The 18,280-nt window shown below is 48.6% G+C and overlaps 3 protein-coding genes and 1 non-coding gene across 6 annotated transcripts in view; 3 read left to right on the top strand and 1 right to left on the bottom strand.

Annotated features, from left to right (window-relative positions):
• The window catches only part of IFT122 (intraflagellar transport 122), a 30,324-nt gene extending 18,415 nt beyond the window's left edge, over nt 1-11,909 (bottom strand). For 2 of the 3 annotated variants that reach the window (XM_040076579.1, XM_040076580.1), the window contains exons 1-14: nt 11,802-11,909; nt 11,490-11,556; nt 10,264-10,348; nt 9,386-9,464; nt 8,562-8,638; nt 8,068-8,134; nt 7,155-7,301; nt 6,361-6,436; nt 5,636-5,827; nt 4,830-4,968; nt 4,036-4,238; nt 3,431-3,568; nt 2,556-2,720; nt 1,515-1,712 (exon numbers count right to left, since the gene is read on the bottom strand). In XM_040076579.1, coding sequence (XP_039932513.1) covers nt 1,515-1,712; nt 2,556-2,720; nt 3,431-3,568; nt 4,036-4,238; nt 4,830-4,968; nt 5,636-5,827; nt 6,361-6,436; nt 7,155-7,301; nt 8,068-8,134; nt 8,562-8,638; nt 9,386-9,464; nt 10,264-10,348; nt 11,490-11,556; nt 11,802-11,842 — 1,674 coding nt within the window. In that variant the 5' untranslated portion in view covers nt 11,843-11,909. Of the gene's footprint in view, nt 1-1,514; nt 1,713-2,555; nt 2,721-3,430; nt 3,569-4,035; nt 4,239-4,829; nt 4,969-5,635; nt 5,828-6,360; nt 6,437-7,154; nt 7,302-8,067; nt 8,135-8,561; nt 8,639-9,385; nt 9,465-10,263; nt 10,349-11,489; nt 11,557-11,710; nt 11,742-11,801 lie in introns of those variants that run through there. The other variant, XM_058422213.1, reaches the window with a different exon arrangement.
• A 202-nt stretch (nt 11,910-12,111) lies between these two features.
• MBD4 (methyl-CpG binding domain 4, DNA glycosylase) lies at nt 12,112-15,692 on the top strand. Its single transcript, XM_040076557.1, has 8 exons — nt 12,112-12,134; nt 12,293-12,463; nt 12,656-13,461; nt 13,832-13,906; nt 14,229-14,363; nt 14,596-14,745; nt 15,259-15,362; nt 15,487-15,692. Exons 1-8 carry the CDS (start codon nt 12,112-12,114, stop codon nt 15,562-15,564), a joined length of 1,542 nt encoding a protein of 513 aa, XP_039932491.1. The 3' UTR covers nt 15,565-15,692.
• Nucleotides 15,693-16,110: 418 nt separating this feature from the next.
• On the top strand, nt 16,111-18,219 carry RPL32 (ribosomal protein L32). Its single transcript, XM_040075848.2, has 4 exons — nt 16,111-16,449; nt 17,022-17,122; nt 17,309-17,490; nt 18,047-18,219. Exons 2-4 carry the CDS (start codon nt 17,027-17,029, stop codon nt 18,174-18,176), a joined length of 408 nt encoding a protein of 135 aa, XP_039931782.1. The 5' UTR covers nt 16,111-16,449; nt 17,022-17,026; the 3' UTR covers nt 18,177-18,219.
• On the top strand, nt 16,823-16,958 carry LOC120758511 (small nucleolar RNA SNORA7). Its single transcript, XR_005702926.1, has one exon. It is a non-coding gene; the product is annotated as a small nucleolar RNA SNORA7 (small nucleolar RNA).
• Nucleotides 18,220-18,280: the final 61 nt, after the last annotated feature.

Genomic DNA, 18,280 nt, shown 5'->3' with positions numbered 1-18,280 from the left:
CGTAACCATTACAAGCTGCCCAGAGAATAAACATCTCAGTTTTGTACACAGACAGAACAACATTCTGGGGTGATCATTATCATATATTTAGACAAGCTGTGTTAATTACATTCCAAACTCATCCATTTGAAATCCTCAGTTCCTTGCAATATTAGGAATTAGTTAAGGATGTGAATTCTTCTGGGAATTGAACATGCTAAATATGATGTGCCTGGAGCTTTTTCAGTACTCTGGAAGCAGAGCAAAGGAGGGGCAGTGTGTTCTCAAGGGCCAAGAGCATGAGGAGTGGCCCCACTGCCGGGTGTGATACATCCCTGGGAACATCCAGACACACTGGAAGGGTTGGAAGGAAAGTAACGGGGAAGGAAAGTAACCCTCCTGCCCCAAGCTCGAGGACAAAGCTGCTCTAGCAAGGCTGTGACTGTAGAGGCCCAAGAGACACTCAGGCTCCCGAGGACCTGCCCCACAGGAAACCCCAGCAGGAGCTGCCAGCTGCTGCAGGGTGACACACACAGACAGACCCACGTGGCTCTGCAGCCACAGCCCTCCGAGGGAGCAGGGAGCACTGCAGCACCACTGCCTTCACCTGGGTTTGCAATTCCAGCACGATGCAGGCTCATTCCTGTGTTATTTTTATTAATTTATCTGAAAACTGTACACCCCTTGGTACTCCCTCTCTCCAAAAGCACAGCTTTGGAAAAGCTGCCTCTGTGATACTGCACAGTAATTCTGTGGCATCTTGGTGCCTACAGCATGCCAAAGGCAGACAGGAGTGTTCAAGGCCTGGTGATCCATTCCGTGGCTGCCAACCACCCTGGACACCCCGGAGCCTCACCAAGGACCTGCCCAGGCCCTCAGGGCACAGGGGCTCTGTAACACAGGTGAGCATTAGTCAACATAAGCACGGGACATTCTGCCTTTTTCACCAGTTCTCAGAGGCAAATCCTGCACACACCTGGATGCACAGGGACAACCCTTTTACTTTCTTTTTTTGCTTTGGTTTTTTTGACTTCCATTGCATCTCATGACACAGAAAACAGCATTTTATGGAAGGCGATCCCTAAATTTTGAATATAAAGACCACACAGGTACTACACATTCAGACTAAAATATTCCATTTAAATATTGCCTAAAGAGATCTAGATGAACCAACAATGAAACAGTATTTGATGTATTCAATAAAAATGAAATTACAACGGGGAAAAGTTATAGAGAGAACACAGTAAAAATCCTGCAGGAGGTAAGGCCTGCACCATATTAGATTATGTGCATTTGCAAGTAGAAAGGGAGAATCAGACACAATTACCAACAGCAAAAAGGAAGATAGCTTAATGAATGCCAAATAAACAAAAATAAAATAGATCACACAATATAACTTAAATAACAACGAAGAAAGTGTGAACTGCAATCATTTTAGTAATGAAATACAAGTAAATCTCAGAAAAGCTTCTTCACTTGTTAAACATTCATGTTTATGAGATATAAAGCAACACTTAATGAGATTAAAGGATTACCTGCGGAACTTCAACTGCTGACATAGAGAAAACATGAAGGCAGAAGATCTTGGAGCCGTTGTAACCCACAACAAAGCCTTGCAGTTTTTGCTGGTGGACAGGGAAGTTGCTAGCTTTGATATTGAGGTAACCCCCTCCAGAAAAGCAAAGCATATCCTCACACTGGGTATTCCAGGCCACGCTATTAGCATTGGGTTCCTAAGAAGCAAAACATCACAGGATCACAACTGATGCAATCACATCCTTGCTAAGAAACATGCTTCCTTTAGCTGGAGTGTTTGACCCATTACAGCCTGGTGTGTACACACATCGATTATTCACATCTGCAATATCCTAAAGCCTAGAATATTCCTAAACAGATTCATAGGGATGTATTTTACATTTTAATACTCAGCTATAATTGTCTTGCCTTTTATGTGTATTTACTAGTGATCTCTACAATCAATTTGTAGAACATAGTACCAAATTCCACAATAACGTATTTCTAGTTAGCACATTTAATTGATCATTTCTCAATCCACTACACAAAGGAAGATGCAGACCCTATCTTTGCAGCACTCCATCCTTGCTATCCAGTGTGTTCTGAAAACATTTAATCAACATTAATAAGGGACTGCTAAACTGCCAATGAAGAGACCATTATCATGACTCCTTTTACAGCCTATGAATACCCAACGAACAAAGATGTTTAGGCTTTAATTCTGCTTGTAGTAATGATAAAACTAAAATGCTCATTAACTGTAATGCTTCAGAGAGAAGCAGGGCAGAGTTCTAAATTAAACTGAAAAGGTCACATGTCTAAGAGCTCTTTATTCAGCTGTTGCTCACACAGATTTCATGTCTTCTCATTCCTACTTCACCATCTCTGAGAGGGTGCTTTTGATAAACAGATCACAGTTAAATTCTACAAGATGTGATAAATAGCTTAAACGAGTTACATGAATTTCTGCATAGCAACACTTTTGGGATGCCCCGTGCGCCAAACTACTTCTGCCCTGCCAACCCCCCTTTTCCCAAACCCCAAGGAGTGTAGATTTTCACCTGAAACAGCAGCTCCTTGGTGTGGATGTCGTAGACGAGGCAGGTGTCGTTCTCGTCCACCACGGCCAGCTTGTTGCGGGACGCGCTCATGTCCAGGCAGCGCACGGCCGTGGATTGCTTCAGCAGCACGATCGCCAGCACGTTGTCCACGAAGATCTTCAGGATCTGGGCACATTACAAACAAAGTCACTCCAGACACTTCTGTCCCCAGCACTGGAAACAGTGCAGCGGGTTAAAACTTCAGTGCTGTCTGAAGTGTCAAATTGCAAGCTTTTTCAGAGACAAACTGCAATAAAATTAGGGAAATGCTTCCAGTCTGAGGTCTCTTGAGCAGACTGGCTGGTACAACGTGCTCTAGGCCGCAAGCCTGTACAGACACATCAGACACCGTGCATCAGTCTGGATTCTCTAGTCACACAATCTCATTAATACAGGAACATGTAACATACAGAAGACACACAGGATCTCAGCTTCCTTGCTATCAGTATCTCTGGGCTCCAGTTTGTCACTTCCAGCTGCCACCTGGCGTGTGAAACAGGCAGCACCTACACCTGGAGAACAGCCACACCCTCACAAGTGGTCATCAGGAGACGTGTACACGCCTCAAACCCCCACTAAAGGCAAACCTGCTCTCTTCACCGAGAATTCAATTTTTGTCAGCTGGTACTAACAACTCACACACTTCTAGACACAGTTAAACACATTTGTATGAATTTAACTGACAGAGAACGTGAAAGATAGAAGTAATTAATTTCTAATCCCAAAATGAGACTGTCAAATAAAATTCTAGGCCGCTGCTCCTAAGGTCTCCCTTTAAGAGCACAGAACACATTTTATTTGCAGTGGAAAGACACATACCAGACATAATGTGTTACCTGACCATTCTTCAGACCAACTAAGAGGCCTTCTCTTCCTGGAGGTCCTCCAATTACTTTAATGTAACGAATAAGAGATTCCATCAGCCATTCTCGCTCTTTAACACCACTAAATGAGAGGCACTGCAATCTCTTCTCCTAAGGACATAGTAAGATAGAAAACACAGCCTGGAGGTGAAGACAAAAATCTGTGTCTGATGTTTATATCTATACTTGCAAGTGTGTCTACTTTTACATTTAAAAATCATGAAGTCAAATACTCAATTTAATGGGTGAATTCTTTAAGATTTTTCAATCCTAAGAGCAAACGAAAACGAACATCCCCAGTCTTTTTCTAGGAGTTCTCTCCCACCCAGAAGTACCTCTGGATTCTGTGCTAATTTATCAAATTCACTACAGAACCTCCTTTCCTGAACCAGAGCCACAGCCCAGGCGCTGCCCAGCAGCAGGTGAGCACTGGGGCACCTGCAGGGCACAGCACGACTGCCTTGGGAAGTGCTGCAGCAGCTCCCGCAGGACAGTCACGTCCTGCCAGCCACTGACTGGGACAGCTGCCTTGAACGCTGAACACACCCCAGGACTGCTCTAGCTTTTAAGGCACATACCTGGCATAAAATAATGTGATCTGAACACACCACCAGCAAGTTACATTCAAATTTCTTTATGATCTTCTCCTTCACCCGATAGTACATATCTGCAGAGTCATCCGAGTACAACTCGTAAATCAGGATTTTCTCTGGCATCTGGATGGCTAATCTGTTTTTGTAGATTGCTATTTTCTTCACAAGCTCTCTGCCTTTTATCCTAACTAGAAAGAAAAAAACACCAAAATTATAAAGTATAAGCTGACACGAAAATAACATACAGAAATCAGAGAACTAATACACTAAAATTGAATCTCCCTAGGGCACCTCTAAAATTCAAAGCACGTTCCTGCTCAGATGTGTTTGCTGCTCTGCATCTATGTAATCTACTATCCCTGTCACAGTTTACCACCCTCTATGAGCAGCACATTCTGGAGCAGTATTTCAAATCCTTGCCATAAAAAGCCAGCAGAAACGAAAAACAAAATAAGCACAAATGCTTGAGGTTACAAGTACGGAAAACAAAAGCTAAATATAACACATAGTATTTTTATCTCATTTCCAGAGATTTAAACCTTATTTTAAGAGCCCCTGTCCCTCCCAGTCTCTTTGCCAATCCCTACATCTTTCATTAAACTCATCAGTGCTGAACTTGCACACTCCAAGTCTGCACTCTCCTTGTGCAAAGTGTGTTCCACGGTTTGACTGCCAAAGTGACAACAGTCTGTCAGGTACATGCAGCATATATTCCATTAATATCCTGACAGATATTAATTAAAACAAACTGCTTGGCCTGCTTGCAAGTGTGGAATTACCTTTTTGTTCCGTGATGAGGTGCTGGACAATAACATCGGTCATGTTGTCCCTGTAGGCGTAGCGATCTTTATAGAGGCCATGGACAGTGCTGAAAATCAGCTGGTAGAAGGAGATTGTTCCATCCTGACACCCTACTGCCTGAACAGAAGAAGGGAGAAATTTTATTTAATTGGTACTTACCGGTGAGAATTGGCAGAGTGTGGTGTTTATATGAATACCATGTCCCTTTTCCTGCATAATGAACAGATGGACACGTATTTAACCACAGTACAAGTGCAAAGTAGAATGAGCACTGATCCTTGTACAGACCATGGAGACCACCCTGCTGGTGGGGGTCCTGGGTTTACTTGGGTAGGGTTTTGGTTAGATTTTTTGTGGAGAAGGTGTGTTTGTTCATTTTAAAAATTGGTTAGTTCTCTTCTAACTTGTACAGGACTCTAGAGTGCAGCACTCTGGGCTGACAGTTGCCCTGTAGGCATTTTCTTCCCATCATGGAATTAGATTTCGTCAATTCCAGAAGTTATTAGCTGATATTTTTGATTATTTTTCCCTCCTGCTTTTTAATCAAAATGCAGCAAACACCTTACCACTTGAGAGCAGGTGTTACGCTCCTTATTCCTCTTACAGCTCAGGTTTTACTTTTGTGGGATATTTGTAATCCCAGTGGCAGTTCTAGGACTTCCCCAGACACTGCTGAAGTTCTACTGCCTCAGTAGGAATGTCCAAGCAACTAAGTGGAAAATGTATGATCTTACTTTAAGTAGCAAATTCCCTGTGAAAATGTTAGAAAAAGGTCCCTACTCACCACATAGTTGGAGTCTGGTTTAACTTTGCAGGTCCACACCCAGCTGCTCTGCTCTCCCACAGTGCCCAGGCGTACCCCATCCCTTGTGAAGAGAGAAACCTGTCTATCTGAACCTCCCAGCAAGAGATATTCTCCTTTAGTAAAGTAGCTGAGGCAGCATGGGTCAAAATTGAGCACTCTGTCCTTCCCAATCTACAAGGGAAAACAAAACAAAACAAAACAAAACAATCAGGAACATTAACAAAAGGATCGTTTCGTCTTTCCTGAAGGCAACAAGTGCCATCACTGATACCATTCATCTCCTCCATGCATGGCATTTCAATATCCAGAACCACTGGCTATATTAAGATTCCCAAAGGCAGTTCTAAAATATGTCCAAGAATCCCTCCAGTCTCAAACCACTCTGCTCAGAATGCAACAACTCACAAAACCCCTTTAACCAGCTGAAAAATCCCACAAAGATGTTCTCTACAAACCAGTGAACCATGGCACAGAAGTCAGCAGAGTTGTAAGGGCTTTAATGGAAGAACTGCAAGACAGCAGCTGAGCTGCTATGTGAGAAACAAGAACTGAAGGAGTAATGGTTAAAAAAAAAGTAGACTCATAACGGCCTGGAAAAACAGAAGACATTTAATGTAACTAATAAAGCACCAGTATACAAACATTTTGACAGTGGGACACAAAACAGAACCAAGTGACTTTTGAATAAACTCTCTAAGACATACCTGCTTGCCACTCAGGTGGTAAAAGGAAAGCTTCTGACCCCAGTCTGCCACAGCTAAAATGTCATTGCGTTCATCTCTGCCAAAAAAAAAAAAAAAAAAGAAAAAGTACTAATTCTACAGCAATCTATTAACAAATTTCTTAGAGCAACAGAACCAAGTAGCAGAATAGCAGAGCTCACTTCATGTTACTCTTTAAAAGTCCCAAACTGAAAGGACAGCAGTTTGTCATTTAAACCAAGCTGTAGAAAACAGCTTGGGGACACAAAATCAAAACCAGTCTCCTCTACAGGAATAACTCAAAGCTTGAGGCCGGAGGTCAGGCTCTGCTCCCAGGAACAAAAGGAAACAGCCTCACACTGTGCCAAGGAAGGTTTAGGTTGGGTGTTGGGAAAATTTCTTCCCTGAAAGGGCTGTCCAGCCCTGGCACAGCTGCCCAGGGAGGCAGTGGAGTCCCCATCCCTGGAGGGATTTAAAAGCCCTGTGGATGTGGCACCTGGGGACACAGGGCAGTGGTGGCCTTGGCAGTGCTGGGAGAATGGTTGGACTCGATGTCTCAAAGTGCTTTTCCAATCCAAGGAATCCCAAGTCTCTAATCCAAAGGTAACTTGCTCCCAAGTTCTCCATACAGTTGAAGACGGGCAGCAAAGCCAAACCCCCAATATACAATCACTTAAAGAAGGTAACACACAGGGCATTAACCTGTTCCAGCAGGGATAAAAGTCAAGCCTTTCTGCAACCAATGAGCCAAGGATTATCTATTCAGCATGAAAAAAAGGAAGCATGAAATTATTTACCTGGAAGGATTCCAACAAATTGACCATATTGGAGAGGAAGACCCCCCTGGCCTCTCTATTTTCACTTTCTCATCACCATTTTTGTTCCTTATGCTGACAATGCCGTTGAACATGCCCAAAGCAAGGTACTGGCCATCATTTGTCCAGCTGAGAAAACACATACATACTGAAGAGTAAACTACTACAAACAAGCAGCAGGAAGGCAGGATGGGATATAGCACACTCACACAGGAAAGGGAGATTAAAGTATATTTCTAAGAGGGAGTTCTGGGAGTGGCTAGTAATCCTATGGTTTGTTTACGCATCTAAATCCACATTTACAGCAACAGCACACTTTACAACGAGAACATACACAGAAATAAAATAAAAAATTAAATTTTGTAATATTTGTATCATGTGCTAAATCACAGATATATTTTCGGGATGGCAGTCTGGACGCAGAGCAAAATGCTTTAAAGGCCACATTTAGAACATGATTGGACAGAACTGTCTGGTGTAGGACAGAGGGGGACTAGGGTCTATTCTGGTCTCTTCTTCAGTCAGATGAATGACCTCAGTTAATGGATCCTTGCTTCAGGTTCCCCACAAAGGTAATACCTTCTTCAACTGAAAACACCAACAGTACACGGAATGAGCTACAAACAATAATTGCAATTATTTTTCCTCTAGCTTCATTTCATTTTATTGTTGCACAAGACAGATGAACAGATGGACAGATAACCTAAGACAGCTGCTCAAGACCAAAATATGTCTCTGATGCCCTCAGAAGGATTTGGTTATTAACAGGACCAAGCATAACCCAAGACTTTGCTACTGAAAAAGAAGGAGGGGAAAGTCCTTTCTTTAAAGCTTCCATATTACTTGGTTTGTATTGAAACTAACTTAAATGACACAGATAACCCTTAAAACTTACCTACAGCAAGTAATCTTGCAGCTTGTTTTATGTTTAGAGACTGACTTCTGTTCAGGAGACCACAGGCCTTGATGAAAGAAAACAAAAAGCCAATGACAAGTAAGTATGTGCCAGTGTTCACAATTAGTGGAAACTAATACTGTCAGAGAACTCAGCTGGGATTTTAGAGGCATCAAAGTCTTGTCCAGTGCTTGAACAACATTTAAATATTATTTACTATTAAATGGGAAAAAAATCCATCTAAATAACAGAGGGTGTCTCTGCAAAAAAATCCAGTTACAGAGCAGCACGTTTGATCCTGTGACCCCTCACTACACTGTCCTTTCCCATTGAATTTAAGTGATTTAAATCAGTATCCAATGTCCCTGAACATTAGGTAGTTTTGTGTCCCATCTCTTCTGAAGTCATAGGGCTGTATCTATCTGTGGTTAGCTTAGCTATCCAGCTGTAATGGAATTCAGTCTCAATGGAAAAGTTCAAGGGAGAAGACATACCAAAATCCCCAGATGAGCAGGATGCCAACTGATGAGTGAGAGGATTGTATGAAACGCACTGGATAGAGTCATTATGCCTAGAATGAAATTACAATGAGATTTCAATAAATCATTCTTAAATGTCTCTTTTCTGACTTTCAGCAAGTGAGCTGAAAGCTTTAGCAGATGCCAAAATAATTGGGTTGGTTTACAGTACATCAAGTAAATCTGCTATTACTGTAAAGTAAATCTGTAATAAACCTTGCAAAAACTGTCTCCAAGTAGCAGGATTTACTGTATTTCATCAACATTACAGCGACTGTGCTTTGTGAAACATGACTGAAGGTTGCATCCAAATCCTGAACCAAGTGTGCTTATGCAGTGACCAGCTAACACAAACCAACTCCTGAAAAATGTGCAGTCAGGAAACAGAACATGAAGTTGTGGCTTCAGAGGGCTGACTGACAACAGAGCCAGATGACTGAAATATTCTAAAAGTGCCAAACCCATCTTTAATTTGATCTTTGAACCAGAATGATGGTTTAATATAGAAGACTGGTCACATTATGTTTCATTTTATTCTGACCTCTTCTGAGTTTCCCTAGATCTCTTTCAGCCCTCTAAATTTACAGACTTCTCTGGATTTCCCAGCTCCTTTTGGACCTTTAATTGCTTTCCTGCCTCATTCAGATACTTCAGCCATTCTTTTCCTCCTCCTCCCCTATCACCCCTTTTCTCTGACCTTAGTGAACCTTCTCCCAAATCTAACAGCTCATGCTCTTTAATTGCAGCAGTGCATAATCAAAATCGGCTTTTGAAGCACAGAACTGAACAGCATAACTTACGTGTACTTCAGAATTCCTTCTAACTTTGAAGTCCAAATTATCACACTTTTATCAGCAGAGCCAGATGCGAAACGCTTGCCTAGGAATTAAGAGATAATTTAAATCCCACAGATACAAGAATCACTTTCACTCCAAATACTGAATCAAAGAGAGACCAAGAAGTTCTTGAACTCGACAAGGCTCAAGTAATAAAGGGGCTGACACTGTGTGCCTGGGTGTGCTGGTGCTTCCCCAGCCACACAGAGTTCCAATGGCTGTACTGCACCATTTCCAGGGCCTTGCCGGTAGCCAGTCCTTCCAGCCCCAGGCTGGAGATTGATGGGAACAGTGACAGGCTCAACTGGTACACTGTCACAGGAACTCCCATCACCCAAACAGCAGCAGCTGCAGGAAGACCCCAAGCCCACAGGGAGAGTCCCACTGAATGAGTCGTGGGCCATGAGAGAACTGGAAGCAGAGTGCAGTGAGCAGGTAACGTATGAAGGATCAGGAGACCAGGTAGCTCTGGAAGAGAGGAACTACAGGAATAAAACTCAGAGGCAGATGAGTAGTAGAAACAGGAATCTCTGAGGTGAGCCTTCTCCTCACACTACCCATGAATATACACTTCACCAGTGCTAAACCTAACACTGAGATCAAAGAGGAGGAGCACTGGGACCACAGCTCTTGTGTTCACAGGTCACCTTACAGGTACTGGTGCAGGTAGCACCTGCACAGCAGATCACACCCTCCACTGGACAACAAACCCCAGCACTTGTTAAAGAACAACCCCCCCTGTGACTGAAACAAGCCCCAATTCTGCATTTTCAGTGGGCAATCACAAATGGGAGAGATGCACTTTACAAACCAGGGTAACAATGCCCCAAGGTGCTATTTACCATCTTTGGCGTAGGCCACGCAGTACACAGTGTCTTTATGTCCTTTCAAAGGCTGAATCAGGGTTCCATCAGAAGTATCATATACCTGTTGAAATGGGGAGAAAAAAAAACCAATCCAAACATACAAACCAAAGAACTTACACAAGAAAACCCTTCAGTGAATCGCAGAACCACATTTTGGTGGGAAAGGACTTTAAAGCTCACTCAGTTCACGCCCTTGCCATGGGGCAGTGAGACCTTCCACTACAGCAGGTTGCTCCAAGTCCCATCCAACCTGGCCTAAAACATCTCCAGGGAGGGCTGGGATATAAAATTACTGAAGGCCAAGCTATTATGCACTTCCTTTCGTATCTGCTTTCTCGGATTTCATACAGTTCATACAAGACAAAACATTTTCTAGCACAGAAACAGCTTTCTGTAACACGATACTTCTTAGAAGTCAGTACTAGAAATATCATGCACAAAGGACATTTTTCAACAGCTTGTTTGGCAGCTTGTTTTACATCTTATTGGCTTTTTCTCTTTTATTTTTATATTTTACATTTTACTGTTAAAACATCTTTCTACACATTTGATGTTTAAGCATAATAAATCACTGCAAAGGAGCATCACTAAATACATGATTCTGTTATCCCTGAAGATAACACCTGCTGTCCTGCAGTGCTGAACTCCACCTCTACAATCCATCCATCATCCCTCCACCCCATCCATCCCTTCCTGCAGTTCCTAGACCTGCCCCATCTGAAAGCTCTGCAGGACGTGTGAGCAGCTGGTCCTGGGCAGCTCTTGCAGCAGCCCCAAGGACCCACAAACAGCTCGAGGTGAATCCTCCCTCATCTCTCCTGCCACCACAATGCCAGGACACGGGTTTGAGTCTCTGCCCTGTCAGAGATTTTAACAAAACTTGCACCAGCACAGCCCCTGTGGCACTCTGCGCCAGGACTAGGGGCAGGTTCATGGATCTCAAAGCCCAGGCACGGCACAAGAGGATGAGATGACACAAATAACTTAAATCTCATTACTTTTGGAAACAGAGCTTAAAACTTGGTAAGAAATATTGAAAAGCTTCTAAACACTTTAGAATTGGTCTGCATTAATATGCATGTTGCTGCGAGGCTGCACTGACAGAGATAAGGGGATTTCAGATAGGTTATATTCATAAGTTAATGTGAAGGAAATCACGTTCCTACAGCTGTAAAGGAGAGAGGACAGGAAGGTTTCCCTACCAGCAGCCTGTTTCCAGCAGCAATTATCAGCTGGGTCCCATCCGGCTTGAACGCGATGTCGTAAATACTGAGGGAAACAAACAAACCAAGAACGGCGTGTCAGGAGATAGAAACAGATCCCTTGCCCGTCAGATGCGGCAATGGCCAGCACCGGTAAGGGCACAGAGCGAGGCTGTGATTCCCAACAACCTCCCCGAGCAGGAGGCACGGCCGGGACCGACCCCGCAGCCGCGAACAGCCGGAGCGGAACGGGCCGGCACACGGGCGGCTGTACCCGGGACCGCTCACACCGCCTGTGCCCGGGCCGCTCACCACTGCTCGGCCCTGTCGCGCCAGGTGAGCGCGGCCCGCATCCCTCGGAGCCCGCACGGCTCGGCACGGCTCGGCACGGCTCGCCACGGTCCGGCACGGCTCGGCACGGCTCGCCACGGTCCGGCTCGGCACGGCCGGGCCCGCTCCGCTCCCGCCGCTGCCACGGGCAACGCGCCTGCGCCCGGGGCCCGTGGGTCCGCCGCTACGCCAGGGGGCGCTGCCAGCCTTGAAGGGGACGCTCGCGCGGGGCGCGGCGCGGCGCGGCGGCGGAGCATCACGTGAGCGTCACGTGAGCGGCGCGCGGGAGATGATGGCGGCGCCGGGAGCGGGCGGGTGAGGGCAGAGCGGGGCCGGAGTACGGGCCTCGTCAGCCGGGCGCGGCCGGTGTCGGCCCGGCCCCGGGGTCGTGTGGGGATCCGTGCCTAGGCCCCCCACCGTCCCCGGAGCTCCCCCGTTAGCAGGACCTTACCCGGGCTCTTCTTCCCCTGCAGCCCCGGGGGCGGCAGTCGAGGCGCGGCGGCGGCGGAACGGCTCGGCCCCAGCCCCGGCTGCGGGGATCACGGTCCGGCGGGGCCCAGCGCCGCCCCCCGCGGGTGGCAACGGGTGAGCAGCCGCAGGCGGGCGGGCAGGACGGCCGGGAGGATCGACGTTTACTTCGTAAGGTGAGGCTTGGGCTGTCAGTGAGCTCTGTGTGGCCTTTCTGGATGAAACCACAGAAATGTGCCCAGACATCGCCCTGAAAACTGTTTTTGTCCTTTGTTTTGGGGTTGTGCTTATGTATTATTGAAGATTTTTGAGTGAAGAGCAGTAGAATGGGAAAGTTATTGCTAATTTACTTTCCTTTCCTATCACAGCCCTGAAGGGAAGAAGCTGAGATCAAAAAGAGCACTTGTGGAGTATTTACAGAAAACTGGGGAGACAACACTGAAAGCAGCAGATTTTGATTTCACAACTCCTCGAAGGAACACGTGCTTGGGGTTGAGGAGCTATGGCACGGGAGCTGCAAGGACTGACTTGGAAAAGGAGGATTGTCAGAGCAAATTGCAGGAGCTGCATGCACAGAATGGTGCTGAGGTTGGAATTCAGGACATCCAGGCTGGGAATGGACACCTGGAAGATGCTACATCTACTGTGGAAAGCACGGATTTAGTAACGGAAGGAACAAACCCAGAGCAGAGTTTGAAAATCAAAAGAAAGAGGGCAGATGGGAAAAGTGTCCAAACTAGGAAACGTGGGAAGGGCTCAGAAAGGAGGAACCAAGGTGACCCCAAGAGCAAGAGGCAGAGAAGAATCTCTAACACACGGGAGACCAAGTGTGTTCAGACCAAGAGGGGCCACAGACAGACAGACATGCGTGGAGCTGACAGCCGGGGTGATCCAGGTGCTGACCCTGTGGATGCAGGGAAAGCTCTGTCAGGAATGTCCAGGGCACAGCTGAGGTCATTGGCTGGCTCACAGGGGGAGCTGGGTCACCTGCCAAAGGAGGGGCCATGCTCAAGTGACACACCTGCTGCGAGGTCTGAGGAGAAATCCTCCGGACTGGAGACAGGGAGAGTGCCAGATTCGGGGGATCTGGCTAAGCAGAATGTTAAATCTGACACCGAGGTGGATGCTGAGCCGTGGGACAGGACAAGTTTCCCAGCAGTCAGAATGGCACCAGGTGCGTGTGTGCGAGAGCAGAATGTGGTGCCAATCCTCACGTCCTGCCCGGCCTCTCTTAACTGTTGAGGCCACGTGTTCTGCATCAGGTCAAGCTGCTCTGACATCCAAATCTCATTTTTAGCCAACAGCATTGAAATTAATGCAGACTTACTCAAAACTGAAACTTACTGTGCCAAGCTATTAAGCTGTACAATGTCAGACAATAATCTGGAGGAGATTTAAGGTACATTTGTGTACCTTAAATGTGTTCTGTACATGAGAAGAATTCCTTCTGTTTCCATCACAGCATAAAGCAGAAATGGTGTGTGAAACATGACAGCAAAATACTTGGTCCTTTTTCCTAATGCTGAAGTTTTGTTTCTTTACAGAAGAGTCTGTCCCACGAACACAAGTGGAGAGAAGGAAAACGAGTCCATATTTTTCCAGTAAATACAGCAAAGAAGGTATCGTATTTAGGGAAATACTTTTTTTTTTTTTTTTTTTTTTTTTTTAATGGGGAAGAGAATAGGATGGCTCAGGATCAAGTGATGATGTGGAAAAGCCCTTGCAGCTTGACATTGGCTGCCACTGTGCCAAGTGGGACACAGTCCCCTGCAGCCCTGTAAAGGCTGTGTGGCAGCTGCCATGGCTCCATCTACGCACAGTGCCTCCACAAAAATGCTTCAGAGGTCTTAATTTTAGTTCGTTGGGTTTTTTTCTTTTTCATTGAATAGGTAAAGCCATCCTTTCCTGTCCAATAAATGTTCCTGTGTTGCCCCTGTACAGCCCCCAGCCCACCCAGAAGGAAGGCCCTCAGAAAATGGACTCCTCCACGTTCTCCTTTCAATCTTATCCAAGAAACACTCTTCCATGATCCATGGAAGCTTCTCATTGCCACCATATTTCTCAACAAAACTTCAGGTAAGTAGAGTAGCAGGAGTAGGTATGTAAATGTTGGGAGTTGTTACAGGGCTGAAACAACTGTCAGTTTTTAAAGGCATTAATGAAAGAAACTTTATTTTAACTTGTGTTACTGTGAAATAATAATCCTTAGTTGGTACCCTGCCTTGGAAAAGCTCACTTCAGAAAGCATATGGATAGTGCAGAAGGATAATTCCATCCCAGCCTTCTGCTCATGGGATTCTTTCACCAGGGAAAATGGCCATTCCAGTGCTTTGGGAGTTCCTGAAGAAGTATCCTTCTCCTGAGGTAGCCAGGGCTGCAGACTGGAAAGAGATGTCAGAGCTACTCAAACCTCTTGGTCTCTACGAACTGAGAGCCAAAACCATCATCAGGTTCTCAGGTGGGTTTTCCTGACTTCTGGAACAATCTTGGTTATGCTGGCAAAAGACAAAGAGCTTTGATCCAAACGCTGCTCTGTGGCTTCTCCTCTGTTGGGTGGATTGGTGAGTTATTTTGTGCAGCATTTGGGATCCACTGGTGTCATACAGGCAAAGCTGCTGATCCCAGTCTGAACGGGGAAAGCAATGCCAGCCACGGTGAGTTCTGCAGGAGACCAGGAACATGTTGAAGAGACCCAAGCACCTGCAGCACTGCTGCTGTGTTTGCAGCACTGTTACAGGGCGGCTCTGTTCAGGGTTGCTCTGGTGACGTGCAGAAGGCCTTTGGGGATAACCCGTGGGGATTCATGGCCTGCATTCACCAGGAAACACCTAAAACTTGTGGTTTTCATTTGAAATGTGCCAAAGTGAAGGTGTGTAACAGTGGCTCAGGGTCCTGCCCAGGTGCTCCTTGTGTGGAGGCAGTGGGGGCAGGGTCTGTGTGCAGGAGCTGAGTGCTGTGCCCTGCCCTGCAGGTGAGTACCTGAGCAAGGCGTGGCGGTACCCAATCGAGCTGCACGGCATTGGCAAGTACGGCAATGACTCCTACAGAATCTTCTGTGTTAACGAATGGAAGGAGGTGGGTGGTGCCCTTCAGCATCCCACTGACGCCCTGGCACTGGAAAACCAACACTCACAGTGTTGGAGTAATGAGCTATTTCAAGGTGTTTTAGTAAATATTCAACATTTTCCCCGTGTCTCAGGTGCAGCCACAGGACCACAAGCTGAATGTGTACCACTCGTGGCTGTGGGAGAACCGGGAGAGGCTGAGCATCGACTGAGCTGAGCTGGGGGTGACCTGGCCCCCTGCCTCCTATCGGGTGCCCTCACCGTTCTGGGTGTAAATATTTGTGTGATGCCATGGCTGGGGTCATTGCTCTTTTTTTAATAAACGTGTCCCTCTTTTGTAGTACCTGTCTCTTCTTGCAGTGCAGCTCTGTCCCCATGGCTGCCTCCCTGGGCCGGGGGCTTGCTGAGCACAGCCACCCACTGCCCACCGTTACCTCCTGCACGGCCGGAGCAGCCGGGATCTGATCTTCCCTGCTTTGGACAGGGGCTGAGGGGGGAGAGCCTGTGCAGGGAGCACACCTGGACAGAGCAGACCCCGCGCTGGCGCTTCCCCCGGTGCCTTCCCAGTCTCATCCGGGGACGGGCCCCGTGTCGTTCCGGCAGGGGAGGGGCCCAGGCGGGTTCTGACTCCCGGAGCTGCGGCCGCTCTCGGGCAGCGCCGCGCTGTTCCTGGGGCCGGTGAAGCCCGGGCCGGAGCCGGGCACCCGCCGCACTCGGCTCCTCCGCGCCGCCAGGTGCCGCCTGCCCGCCCGCTCAAACTGGCGGAAGTGGCTGGCGGGCACAGCCTGGCGGTGAGACGCCGACAGGTCCTGTCAGCTTCGTAGCTCTCGCAGTTCCGGGCGGTGGGCGGGAAGCACCGATCTGGGCGCCCCCGCCGGACCGAACCTCCCTGCCCAGTGCCACCGCGCTGCGGCGGCGGCCTGGCCTCCGCACCGCCTCGCCGGTGCCCGCTGCCCCGTTCCGCGCGTCCGCGGCACCGCCCGCCCCTGCCAGGACCGCCCGCCCCTGCCAGGACCGCCCGCGTGTCCCATAAGCGCTTGCGCGGGGCGCTCCTCCCTCTCCTACGCGGGCCCGCGGTGGAAGCGCCATCGGCACCGGTGAGTCCCGGCCGCGCCATCCGGGTCCATCCGGCCCCCGGCGCTTCTGGCACGGACCGCTTCCCTCCTTTTTCCCTTTCCCTCCGCCGCATCTTTTCCCCGGGGCGCGAAAAGCGGCCCTCGCGGGCCGGGACCGCTCCTCTGCCTGCCGGGGCGACCCAGGATGGGCGGTGCTGGGGCCTCCCCCGTGCCCCTTCCCGGGCGGCGGGGCCGCTTCGGCCGCGCTCTCGGGGCAGCGCTCGGTCACGAACCGGGCCCGGGCCTCTGGAGCGTGGGCGAGCGGAGCCGGGGGGGTCTCGGTCGCTGTCGATTGCGGTGTGCGGCGCCGGGCTCCGGGCAGGAGCATCGCAGGGCCGCGGGGATGACACCGCAGCGCCTCCCAGGATCGCATCTGGAGAGCTCCCAGTGCTCTGCCAGCTTCGGAGGCGGGAGGCAGAGCCTCAGCAGATGAAGACCCATTCCCTCGCCGGCCTGCCGTGGCCCGCGGGGGAAGACAGTCTGCGACACGCGTGGCGCGGGGAACTGCACCGCACCTCGGCCACGCCACTCGCTCACCCCACTCTGTCCCGCAGCCACCATGCCTGCTCTCAGGCCTCTCGTGAAGCCCAAGATCGTCAAGAAGAGAACCAAGAAGTTCATCCGGCACCAGTCTGACCGCTATGTCAAGATCAAGGTGAGGAGTTGGTGCAGGTTTCCAAAGACAGGAACTTTTGGGGTGCTTTTGGTGTAGGCAGTGAAGGAAAGCCCAGCAGGTTGGTGCCAAGCTGCAGCAGCTGGGCAGCGAGGGGGTGGAGACAGCTTTTAGGCCAGCTGTGTTCAGGGTGATCTCGTTTTGTGACTGTTCTGTGCATTTGTGCAGCGCAACTGGCGCAAACCCAGAGGCATCGACAACAGAGTGCGCCGGCGCTTCAAGGGGCAGATCCTGATGCCCAACATTGGCTATGGCAGCAATAAGAAGACAAAACACATGCTGCCCACGGGCTTCAGAAAGTTCCTGGTCCACAATGTGAAAGAGCTGGAAGTGCTGATGATGAGCAACAAGTGAGTGTATGGGGCTTGTACTCTCACCTGGGAGAGGTGGCATGGTCAGGGTGAAACGACGGAAGTCATTGCCTTTGAGAGCACAGATGCCATCGTGATTCCCTGAGTGCCACTGGAGGGTGGGGGCACAAAGAGGCCTTGGGGCTGGCAATCTCATCCCTTGGCAAAAATACACAACAGTGGCGAGCGAAGCTGTGCCACATCTCTGGTAACCACAGTCAAAACTGGGGCTCTGGGTCAGACCTGGGCACAAGTCTGCTGCAGTGCCTGTTTTTGCTACGAAGCAGTAAGAACAGTAATTAACGATTCCATCTGACTGAGTCATTCACAAGAAAAGCTGGAGCGGAGCTCCTGCTTCAGGCCAGATGGGTCAGGCTTGGTGAGGGGTGGCAGTCATGGTTCGGTGCCCATGCAGTGATGCCCCCCTGCTCAGCTGTGTCCAAGTACTGCTGGCAGGACAGCTCTGACCCTTTCCCGTGGTAGGATGTCCCCGGAGGGCTTTGCCTTGGCTCTGGGTGCTGCTGCAGCCAAGCCCAACACCATCTGTCTCTAATAGGTCGTACTGTGCAGAGATTGCCCACAACGTGTCCTCGAAGAACAGGAAGGTGATCGTGGAGAGAGCCGCACAGCTCGCCATCAAGATCACCAACCCCAACGCCAGACTGCGCAGCGAGGAGAACGAGTAGCAGCCTCTGCAGCACAGGTGTATTTAATAAAGCCTCAGTCCAACCTGGGTGCTGTTTTGCATGGGCAGAGGAGGGGCAGCAGCCTGTGTTTGGGTCCAGGGGCG

This window comes from Hirundo rustica, chromosome 12, assembly GCF_015227805.2.
Source record: "Hirundo rustica isolate bHirRus1 chromosome 12, bHirRus1.pri.v3, whole genome shotgun sequence".
Taxonomy (NCBI): Eukaryota; Metazoa; Chordata; class Aves; order Passeriformes; family Hirundinidae; genus Hirundo; species Hirundo rustica.
The sequence above is the reverse complement of the archived record's forward strand: the minus strand, read 5'-3'. Positions and strand labels throughout refer to the sequence as shown.

Excerpts from the sequence above, each read along its gene's own strand:
- MBD4 (XM_040076557.1), top strand. The coding sequence starts at position 12,112 with ATGGCGGCGCCGGGAGCGGGCGG. Across the intron at positions 13,907-14,228 it reads CAGTAAATACAGCAAAGAAG|CCCCCAGCCCACCCAGAAGG; the intron begins GTATCGTATTTA and ends GCCCCTGTACAG. Across the intron at positions 15,363-15,486 it reads GTGTTAACGAATGGAAGGAG|GTGCAGCCACAGGACCACAA; the intron begins GTGGGTGGTGCC and ends CCCGTGTCTCAG.
- RPL32 (XM_040075848.2), top strand. The coding sequence starts at position 17,027 with ATGCCTGCTCTCAGGCCTCTCGTGAAGCCCAAGATCGTCAAGAAGAGA. Across the intron at positions 17,123-17,308 it reads ACCGCTATGTCAAGATCAAG|CGCAACTGGCGCAAACCCAG; the intron begins GTGAGGAGTTGG and ends GCATTTGTGCAG. Across the intron at positions 17,491-18,046 it reads GTGCTGATGATGAGCAACAA|GTCGTACTGTGCAGAGATTG; the intron begins GTGAGTGTATGG and ends TGTCTCTAATAG.